The 11,904-nt window shown below is 38.2% G+C and overlaps 1 protein-coding gene across 2 annotated transcripts in view; it reads left to right on the plus strand.

The window, feature by feature from the left end:
- igsf11 (immunoglobulin superfamily member 11) overlaps window positions 1-9,083 on the plus strand; it is a 123,806-nt gene extending 114,723 nt beyond the window's left edge. For both annotated transcript variants that reach the window (XM_026191303.1, XM_026191304.1), the window contains 2 exons: window positions 3,062-3,209; window positions 5,221-9,083. In XM_026191303.1, the coding sequence (XP_026047088.1) occupies window positions 3,062-3,209; window positions 5,221-5,773 (701 nt within the window). In that variant the 3' untranslated portion in view covers window positions 5,774-9,083. The remainder of the gene's footprint in view (window positions 1-3,061; window positions 3,210-5,220) is intronic.
- Window positions 9,084-11,904: the final 2,821 nt, after the last annotated feature.

Here is an 11,904-nt window from a genome sequence, read left to right on the forward strand (position 1 = left end):
CACACCTTATTTTGTGTCTTATTGTAGTGACACCTTATATTATTCTGAAATACCTGACATACAGATCTAGTGATGTATTTTAGGAGCTATATTAAGGCAAGGCAAGGCAAGGCAAGGCAAGTTTATTTGTATAGCACAATTCAACAACAAGGTGATTCAAAGTGCTTTACAGAGACATTAGAAACAAGAACAAATAAAAAGCATGATTTAAAATTGATTAAAACAAGCAAATAAACTAACTAACTAATTAACAAACAAACAAACAAACAACAGTATATAAAATCAAAACAGATAAAATCAGAACAGTAGATAAAATCAGTAGTTAAATGTAAGTTTTGAAATTTAAGCTTACAGTGTGGATTTGGTGCTTTATTCAAATGCAGCTGAGAACAGGTGAGTCTTCAACCTGGATTTAAATAAACTGAGTGTTTCAGCTGATCTGAGGCTTTCTGGGAGTTTGTTCCAGATATAAGGAGCATAAAAGCTGAATGCAGCTTCTCCGTGTCTGGTTCTGACTCTGGGAACTGATAAAAGACCGGATCCAGATGACCTGAGGGATCTGGATGGTTCATACTGGGTCAGGAGGTCATTGATGTATTTTGGTCCTAAACCATTCAGAGCTTTATAGGCCAGCATCAGAACTTTAAAGTCTATCCTCTGACGGACAGGCAGCCAGTGTAAGGACCTCAGAGCTGGACTGATGTGGTCCACTTTTTTGGTCTTAGTGAGGACTCGAGCAGCAGAGTTCTGAATGAGCTGTAGTTGTCTGACTGATTTTTTAGGTAGACCTGTAAAGATGCTGTTACAGTAATCAAGCCTACTAAAGATGAATGCATGGACTAGTTTTTCCAGGTCCTGTTGAGACATCAGATCTTTTATCCTTGAAATATTCTTGAGGTGATAGTAAGCTGACTTTGTTATTGTCTTAATGTGTTTTTCTAAGTTTAGGTCTGCATCCATCACTACACCCAAATTTCTCGCCTGGTTTGTGGTTTTTAGATGTATAGATTGAAGTTCTCTGGTGACCTGTAATCGTTTTTCTTTGGCGCCAAAGACTATTACCTCAGTTTTGTTTTTGTTTAGCTGGAGAAAATTGTGGCACAACCAGTCATTGATTTCCTCAATGCATTTACCAAGAGCCTGTACAGGGCCTCGGTCTCCTGGTGACATTGTGATATATATTTGTGTGTCATCTGCATAGCTGTGATAGTTTATTTTGTTGTTGTTTATAATCTGTGCCAGTGGGAGCATGTAGATGTTAAACAGAAGGGGTCCCAAGATGGAACCTTGGGGAACTCCACATGTGATACTTGTCTGCTCAGATGTGAAGTTACCTATTGATACAAAGTATTTCCTGTTTTCTACGTATGTTTTGAACCAGTTTAGTACAGTTCCTGAAAGACCTGTCCAGTTCTCCAGTCGTTTGAGTAATATGTTGTGGTCAACTGTATCAAATGCTGCACTGAGATCCAGTAAAACTAGGACTGACATTTTTCCACTGTCTGTATTCAGACATATGTCATTAAACACTTTGGTCAGAGCGGTTTCAGTGCTGTGGTTCTGTCTAAAACCTGACTGGAAGGCATCGTAGCAGTTATTCTGTTTTAAGAAGTAACTGAGCTGTTGAGAAACTGCTTTTTCAATGATCTTACTTAAAAACGGGAGATTTGAGATCGGCCTGTAGTTGTTCATTTGTGTCTTGTCAAGCTTGTCCTTTTTCAGTATAGGTTTGATTACAGCAGTTTTTAGTGATTCTGGAAACACACCTGATAATAAAGAAAAGTTGACGATCTGTAACAGGTCTGACTCTAAAGTCTTTGAGACCTTTTTGAAAAAACTTGTTGGCAGGACATCTAAACAGCAGGAGGAGGAGTTCAGTTGACCTAAGATGTCCTCCAGGTCTTTGCTGTTAATAGGTTGAAACTGTTTCATGGTGTTTAAACAGTTTTTTGGTGGACACAGTACATATCCTGGATCTGCTGTTGATGTACCAATTGCTTGTCTAATTTTTTGGATTTTTTCAGTGAAGAATTTGGCAAAGTCATTGCAGGCCATGGTCGAATGAAGTTCAGCTGCCACTGACACAGGAGGGTTTGTTAGCCTGTCAACTGTAGAAAATAAGACCCGAGCATTATGGCTGTTTTTAGTGATGATGTCAGAGAAGTAGGACCTCCTTGCATTCCTCAGTTGTAAATTATAATTGTGAAGTTTCTCTTTATAAATGTCATAATGAACCTGGAGGTTTGTTTTTCTCCATCTGCGCTCAGCTTTCCTACACTCTCTTTTTTCATTTTTCACCAGTGTGGAGTTTCTCCATGGAGACTTTTTCCTTCCAGAGATAACCTTCACCTTAATGGGAGCAATAGTGTCCATTACATTTAACATGTTAGCATTGAAGCTATTGACGAGCTCATTGACTGACCCTCTGGACAGATCAGGTGTTAATGGGAAGACCTGGTTAAAAATTGCACTACTGTGTTCAGTTATACACCGTTTTGTGATCACTGTTGTTGATATATTTGTGTGGGCTGAGATTTTACTTTCAAAGAAAACACAGTAATGATCAGACACGCCCACATCAGACACAGTAACCTTTGAAATGCTCAGGCCTTTGGAGATCAGTAGGTCAAGAGTGTGTCCTCTATTATGTGTGGCCTCTGTTACATGCTGAGTCAGCCCAAAGTTGCCCAGAGTGTTACTCAGGTCTTTAGTCCCTTTGTCCTGAGGGTTGTCCACATGAATGTTAAAATCCCCAGCAATAATTACACAGTCAAAATCAACACAGATCACAGACAGCAGTTCACTGAGGTCATTAAAAAAGTCTGTGCAGTATTTGGGAGGCCTGTAAACATTAAGAAACACAACTTTGGATGGGGCCTTCAGCTGTAAAGCCACATATTCAAAAGACTGAAAACTTCCAAATACATTTTTTGATTCTCTTCTCTGTGTGTAATGAAATGAAATCTGTTTACTAGATAATTTTTTTAAGTGTAGTTTTGGCCAACTCATCCAGCTCTCTGGTCATTTTCAAATGTCATCCTCTTGTCTGTCTGTCCTGCAGCCCAGCCTCAGAGTGTAGGTCTAATAGCAGGAACCATTGCCACAGGAGTCCTGGCAGTCGTCATCTGTTCCCTGTTAGTGGTGGTCACACTCTTCTATTGGAAGAACAAGAACAAATATGATGAGGAGGAGATTCCCAATGAGATCAGGTTTGGCTTTGATTGCTGTTTTTCCATTGTTCTTTTTTTCTTTTTCATTACTATGTAGCTGGTGTGAAAGTGCATCTGCAAGCTTGTACGCTCACCACGTTTACTCAGTATGTCTGTAACCTGTAACGCAGCGGCACTGGCATGCTGAACTTTTATGGAGAGCACATTTTCAGCTTTTGCTGACTGTGTCAAAAAGGTGATAATTCTGCTTTATTATTGAGGCCACGCTGTGCTGAGTGCTTGTACTAGACAACATACATTTGATGATTTGCTCCCTAAATGCACTGTGTGCTTATGGAATGAAAAAAATATTTGGAAGATATTTCAATGAAATGCAGTTCAGTAGACCACCATCACAACACACAATGGAATCAGTCAACAAAAGCAAGGCTTTACGGCAGACTGTTGGAAGGTAGTAGATTGCACTATGCTTGATCAAGTGGCTAATGGGTGTAGTTTATGTATTTATTCAGACTGAATACATTTATATTTAAAGATAAGCTTTTATTTGTCCAGTGACTGATGTGTAGGAGCCGTAAAGAATGCGTTTACCTTATAAGGTGTTAAGGCTATTAGGATGCAGGGGCGTTTCCAGGATTTTTTTTAATGAAGGGGCACAGAGGGAACCAAGAGCCAAGAGGGTGGGGAATCAGAAAAATATTTCAACTTCCTATATAAAAATATATTATATAGAACTTTTCATAATTGTATGTGTTATTTTATTTAAACATTATTTGTTGCTATATGTAATTTTACTGCCAAATAAGCAACTAAAGATTTCAAATAAATTGTGTTGGGATGTCTGGTTCCAAAAATAAAGTGGAGTAGAAGTAGAAAGTAGCATAACATAGAAATACTACTTATAAATAAAGTACCAGTAGTATCCAGTATCCATACTGTCTGTTACTATCAGGTGAAAAGCTATTTAACAGTCCAGCTTTTCTCCATTTTGTGCAGTTTTTGTATTTTGTCATCAAAGCGTTTTGTTTGTTTCTCAGAATTAAGCAGCTCTTTAGTCAGTCTTTCCACGACATTGTTTATACTTAATATAGAGTTTCTGTTGAAGTAAAGCAGGGTTTGTTTACTGAGCTAATCACATACTTAGTGTTTCAGAAGGTTGCAGGGTGACATTTATGGCCTGTCTGATGTATTTTAAAAATCAAAAACATGCAGCGTTGGCTTTGTGCTTCCTGTTGTAGAATATTAAGCGTGTCAGCACTGAAAGCTCTGAAAACTACACCAGTAATAGGCTTAAATGTTCTTCCTAATTACAGGCTAGTTTGTCTTTTAAATCCTCTGTCAGTTGTTTACCTTAGCTGTAAATTTGCCACTAAATTACTCCAGGACTTATTTGGAGGATAAATTAGTTTACTTTCAGATATCTGTAGCTCTGAGTAACTGAGATAGCAATAAAACTGTCAGTCCACCCTTACACTTCTGCTTTTCCTCAACAGAAAATCACAAAGAATACACTTCATCTCATATGCCTCAGGAGCTCATGAAAATAGAAAAACAGAAAGGCAGGAAGTTTTTGTCGACTTCATTTGAAATACTTTTGAATACATATAAAATTATTTGATCATAGTTTTGACATTTTTTTGTTGCTTTACTCGCACACGGCTTCGCAATGATTATCACATTATATTTAATAGGCTCCACGAAGATCAGAGTGCACACATGAATACATAAGCACCTTGTAGATTCTCAGTAGAACTTTTGCTGCACTGTGAAGCTGAATTAATCTTTTATGGAAATTTGTGCTAAATATATGAAGCTGAACTAACTGGCCTTCACTTCTTGTATTACTGACATCTTTTATCTGTGATCTTTTGCTTTGCTATAAATGCACAGGATTAACAAAATAAATATCATAAAATTGCGTTTAATGAAAAACAGTTTTCTAATGTTTTTCCCCATGCAAACCATAAACGTTGGTACAGGCAGTTATTGTAATCTGCGTGTAAAGCTGTGCATGTCTAACTGTGCTCTCTTTCAAATGTCTCCTCAACAGAGAGGATGACCTTCCTCCTAAGAGGTCATCATCAGTAAAGGCTTTCCATGCCGACGCGTCCTCCTCAGAGAACGACACGCTCACGTCTACCAACACGTACAACAGTCGTTACTGGCACAACCCCAAACCCAACTATGACACCAACTCCTACACGCGCTACAATGGAGACGCTCGCCAGACCTACTCTGCCGCTGCTCACGGCACGCACGGACACGGCCCAGGCCAGAACGCAGCACAAGGCCACGGCACAGCAGTGACAGCGCCAGGCTCAACCCCGCTCTCCCGCCACCCCCCGCCCACGACAGCAACGACGTCGTTTGCCAACGGCAGCCACACCCTCCCGCCACCAAAGACTCTGGTGGTCACCACAAACTCTGCCCCCTCCCCTCCCAACATGGTGCGCAGCAACGGCACCGTGAGCCTCAAACCGGTGGTGACGTCCGCACACGGGCAACACACACACTCCTACGCCGTGAGCCAGGCCACTCTGGAGCGGATGGGGGCGGTGCCAGTCATGGTGCCTGCCCAGAGCAGAGCGGGCTCACTTGTTTGAAATTGAGTTTGAGGAACTGTTAGCTTTCAAAACGAGACTGAATGAGTGTTCGGTTGCAATGTTTGAAATCCGCCGATGAGAAGCAGACTAAATATGGGCTGAAGCAGCCCGCTGCCCTTTACAGCTGTGTCTTTCTGTATGTCTCGACCTTTTTATCTCCAAACAAACTGGGATTTTACAGTGCAGAGTTCATTTGATGCCAATTCCTTGATGGACCGGTGTTTTTTTTCTTTTGTTTGTTTTTTCTAGAGAAGCACTACGTGGTATCTGATCATCCCCTTAACTGGATGGATTTCATTGGTGGGTTCAGTGGCAACTATTTTTAAAACCATCTGGATGAATTCCCAAAGCTGGCGTGAAACATCCTACAGAACCTGGATTCCCAGGTGTTTTTCAGGGCTGATTGTGATGATTGCTTTCTTTTGTTTGTTTGTTTTTTAAAGCAACGCACATCGCAGTGTGTCCATACTGCATGGTCAGACAAAAGCAAGCTTGGATTCTTAAATAAATGCATGTGATCCCTGATTCAGAACATAACAAGTTTGCTTTTTTTTCCCATTTGTTTGTTCGTTTTTCATTTTTGTTGTAATTTTGGTTGAGGGAAATGATAGAGATGATGAGGATTATACATGAAAACGTGAATGCTTAAAGTCTGTTGGCAGTACCCCAAAGATGAAGGTGTGAATGAAATGATGGGGTTTCAAATGGCCTTAGAAGCTCGTAAAGGCGAGTGGGTGTTACTGGGTGCAATACAAGGCAAAACATACATTAAGTCACTGAATGAAAAGTTTTAATAATAGTTTTACTAACATTTTGCTTTTCCCATAACATCTAAAGTTTATCACACACACAGAACAGTGGTAATATTTGAAGAGGGCACCAGAGAAAAAATTGGTGCCACTTTCCCAACAGAAAGCTACTGTCCACCGGATGGAGATGGACCTTAGTGTTTGCTGTCTTTATTCTTGCTGTTGTCCTAGCCTGGTTCATGACACATCACTGCTGCTTTGACATGAAATAAGCTGACCGCTTATTTCATAAATGATTTTTTAAAAACACAGAGATAAATATATATTTAAAGCTGATTTTTTTTTCTCTGTCTAAATATTTTTTTTAATGTACATATTGCAAAAGTAGGCTAGATTGTAAATCAAAGAAAATACACATCTAACACATATTTTACAGCTCACATGTCTTAATTTGAAAACAGGTTTTTTTCTGCTACACTGGTAACAAGCTAGGTTTCATAGACTGTGCTACTGGTTTCAGTGAAGGGTTTCGTTAGGAGATGTGGGGTAAATGCAGTGTTTTAACACGGATGGCTATGTGTTTCATTACAGCTTATGATATGTGTGTTGTATAAGGTACTGTATTTCTGACCCACCATATTTGTATTCCAACCAAATTTCAACATGTCCCACCTTTCCAAATTTAGCCATGTTCATTTCTTTTTGTGCCTGAAGGCACCGTTTCTTATAAATCCTTCTAGCAACGATGCAATATTGGACACAGCCGCTTTTCAAGGTAAATGCAGTATTGGAAAATGTGTGTGTGTTTGTTGGAAAAGTTAAAATGTGCTGTTTAGCATTTTGTCTTACTAGACAAAACACTTAGAGAGCAAGTGTTCTGTAACAAATGCAATTGTGTCACTTGTGTCACAAAAAAATGTTTTATATAGACGACTTTACTCATTTAATCAGGGGTTGATGTTTATTTACTTTAACTCTTCGTACAATTTGCCTACGTACTCTTTTTGGAAATAACAGGATTTCTGCACTGATTACTAAAAAATGATTTTTTTCTTATTCATTAGATACACACTATCTGACCAAACCGATGACAAGTAAACAGATGTGCTCTTCAAGTCTTTGATAGAAGTAAGAAAAAAAGTTGTCTGTAGCTGAAAAAGCCTCCATCCAACCACGACACTTCCTCCAACATGCTTTCCAGCTGCGATGAGGTTTCGTTGTTTTTGTGCAGTGCCTTTCAAAACATACTTTGTCTGTTTTTGACAAAAGTTCAAATTTTCTCATCAGTCCATGTACGGGCTCAGAAGTTTTTAAAAACTTTCAGTAGATGTTTTGAAAGTTTAAAATCAAGCATTCTTCTTCTTCTTCTTCTTCTTGTATTTTTGATTGGCTGTCATGTTCTTCCATTAAAATCATTATAGTGAGAACTGAAGGTGTCTCACTGTTAACCTTTTTTTTTCTCCTACTCTTTCATTTCACCTCTTTCCAAAACCAAATTGTATTTATCCATAGCTATGACTTGGAAGTACGCTTGTACCACATTTGATGAGTAATCAGTTCAGAAATACTTGCACTTTTCAAAAGGTAACTTAAAGTCAATATTTGAACATTTTTAAATGAAATACTGATTTTCAGTACTCACTTTCAGACGAATCCCACCAAATATTTTGATAATGGGAGCAATAAATATCAAGTTATACAGGCCTAATATGTTATGATGTTAATGTCCTGACAGTTACGTGTGCTTCACCATAACCCAGAATTGCTTTTCTGACATTATAACGGCTGGTACTTTGGATCTCCATATTCTTCATTTATTCAGTATTCAGTTTACATTAATCAGTTACTCCAGTATCATAAACTGACTTGCTCATGTATGGTCTGACTACATGGACCCATTTCTTTCTTTGTTTTCCTTTGTCTACAGTGCTGGAGAGCTACGGCACTTGAACACACTGATTTTAAATAGAGAAAGGCTAAACGAGGGCAGATGGTCAAAGATCAGTGATCGCATCCCCTCCTTTTTGTCTGTCAGTGTTTTCATAATAAAGTCTTTGTGAATATTTCACTCACAATCTCTTCCAGTGTCCCTGCCCTGAACACTTTCTGAAAGCATTACTGAACTCTTATTCTAAGGCCTTTAGCTTTATTCCTAAAGAGAATGGAAAGTTCCAAAAGTAAAACTAAATGGAGTTTATTTTACTTTTGCTCTGCCCTCTGTTTTCAAGAGATAAGGCGGAAAGAGAACACAATCAGTAGAAATCTACTGAGGTTTTAACCCATATTTAACAAACATCTTCTGCTGATGGCTGGCAAGAACGATAAATAGACTGCATTTATATGGCGCTTTTCTGGTCTTAGTGACCATTCAAAGTGCTTAGTGTCAACAAGGTGATAAATGGGTTGTGTATATAGATAAATGTGATATATTGCCAATAGTGAAACCAATCTGTAAATATGTAAAGAAAAAGAAACACATCTCATTCTGACTGTTGGGTTGAAATGAAATAGGAAAAATAACACTGGAGCTTGTAGTGAATAAATATTGTTAATACATCCTAGTCGGCATCCTGCTCATTTTGTGTATGTGTGCTTGTGACATGATGCAAACTCCCTAACTGTATTTCAGTGAATACATGCACTGAAATACACTGATACACTTTCAATTTCTTAGTCAGCAGTAATGACGAAGAAACTAGTGTATTACCCCAGTAATATAGGTAAAATACAGTTTCCTTGGAAAGTTTTCTCTCAGACTCATAAATTGGGCCCTTGGTGGTGCTGGCTGTAAAGACATCCATAAAAAGGGAGTGGTATAGAATAACAATATGAAAAATAACCATGTGTTAGTTTCTTCACACCCTCCTTGTTTCTATTTGAAATGACTTCACACTATTACACAATTTCACTTCAGACTTGAGCCAACGTTTATTTCTTTATATTTTGCTAGAAAAAAAGGAAATAGGTTCAGGGATTTATTAAAAGGTCTAAACATACATGGATATATAATATATAAGGCAAAAACAGAGTTAGACTCATACCAAATACTGACTTTCAAGTCAGTATTTGGTATGAGTGCCTTTATTCTTTAACACAGCCTGAATCATTGGCAAGCTTTCTTGTAATGTCTTTAAGTTGCCTTCAGGAATACTGTGTTTTACAGATAGCTGTAGATGCTCAGTGTCTCTCCTGATCTCCTCCGTACATATCGATGATCATTTGAACCAAAACTCTCACATTGGCATTCATCACTCCTTAAGACTCCCTGCCACTGATTTTCAATCCATTTCTTGTGTAATCTGGCACACCTCAGTCACGCTTCCACTTCTGAGGAGACTTCAGTGAACAGTAGCTGCAACAACTGGAGGGCCAGATGTATCGCTGAGGTTCTGCATCAGGTCTTTGCTGGATTTTTGTTCCTATTTCTAGGACATGACTTTCAGATACACTGCTTTTTTTTTTAGGCCCATCGCTTCTTTTGTCCTCCACTTATGTAGTTTCCTCAATTTTTTAAGTAACAAGATATGATAAATTTCAATTAAAGAAATTGTGGGTCTAGCAAAGTGCTTTAAGAGACTGTAAACCAAGTGACAGAACCAATAATTGAATGAACAAATGTTCATCTATCCATCTATTTTTTTCCGCTTACATGGGGCATGCTTGCAGGTGTAGCAGCCTAAGCAAGCCTAAGTCAGCTTATAAAGAAATATAGAACAAATGAACAGGTGCATGTTAGTGAATGAATTCTTTTGCAGCCCACTGTCCAAGAATTATACCACCATAATCCATCATAAAATACGGGATATTTTCTAGCACTAAGGCATTACATTTTCAGTTTGTTTCTATCTAGTTTATTTAGTATGTGTGTTATTGTTATGGGAGTCCTCCCTTGGTGATTCCATTATGTAAATAATTTATACATGGCATTGATGATTTGAATCTGTTCAATAGTTTGTATATGACAACAACAACAACAACAACAACAACAACAACAATAATAATAATGATAATAATTTGAAAATTAGGTGAAGGTGAAGACCTTTATTGAACCACTAGGGGGCACTATTTATTCATGCAGCCTCTTCACTTATGTTCGTTCAAAAGAGTTCAAGGCAGTAAATTCCAAACCATTCATTATGAAAGGCAAAAGTATTCATCGGTAATGGAGTGAGTGTTAATGGACTCATTTAAATGCAGTTGAATAGGAGACTCCACTTGCAGTGGGCTGAACACTTGTCTTAATGCAGTCTCAATCAGTGCATTTGATTTCCATTAATCTTCAAGGTTCCATTTCTAATCTGAATTTCCACCAGCCTTCCTTTATTTCTCCTCTAGCCCATGTAAGCTTTAAAAATCAACCCAAGTGACCACTGGGACGACCGCTACAAAAAAGGCAAATGGACCTGAGAGCCCAGTCAATTAAAAAAAAAAAGAAAAAGAAAAAAGGATGAGCTCATCAGCTGAGGCTGTGCGTGTGCATACATGATTTTCTGGTCACAAGGCTGACAGATGCTGGTCTGTGTAATGAGCACAATTACAACAATTTTAAATCAATTTTCTTTCCAGTATTTTTCCCATCTCCTGTCATGCAAAAGTCCATTCTCTGTTTAATATCACATCTAAGCACAAAGCTAAGCATATTTTGTGTGTGAAAACGTTTTGGAGTTTTGTCTGGCAGCTATGTTATCGAATGCACACCTTTTAATACAATAATAATTTGACTGTGAATAAGTGAGTGTAGTACAACATACACACTATCTTTACTCTATCGATCCTTTCAAAATGTCCCGAAGAAGTCTAAATTCTTGAAATATTGTGGCTCCTCTCTCCTACAACAGTACAGTTTTTTATTGCCTGATTGATTTCTGGCTGAATCGCCGGTTATTTTAGACGACCATGGCTGATTAGACTCTGCACAAAGCAGTTAACTGTATTGAACACTATCATACTTAACGGTGACCACAAAATATCCAGCACTGTGTTACTATTTTTAAACTGCACGCATAAAAGCAGGAAAATTCATATAGACAGCTCAGGCTGACAGATGTTGTGTATATGATATTTCAAATATTATGATTCAAAGTTTAGCATTCATTGATCAAAGATTAAAGGGAAAAAAAGACTCAGCTACAGTCATAGGTTATGAAGGGATTTTGCGTTTGTGGTATGAACGAGATAACACGGAGACTAAAACCAGGATTTTCATTATCGTGATGGTGATGGTCAGTTTGGCTGTTATTCTGATGATTATTATTCATCAGAATATTATTTGGATATTTTTCTCCATATGCTGAAGATAAACTGAATACATTGAGCAGTGTGAAGAAACAGTTGAGCTGAAAAGGCAGAAACTCATTTCCCAGAAGGGCTGACAGGTGACAA

Source organism: Astatotilapia calliptera, chromosome 14, assembly GCF_900246225.1.
Source record: "Astatotilapia calliptera chromosome 14, fAstCal1.2, whole genome shotgun sequence".
In the NCBI taxonomy this organism is placed as follows: domain Eukaryota; kingdom Metazoa; phylum Chordata; class Actinopteri; order Cichliformes; family Cichlidae; genus Astatotilapia; species Astatotilapia calliptera.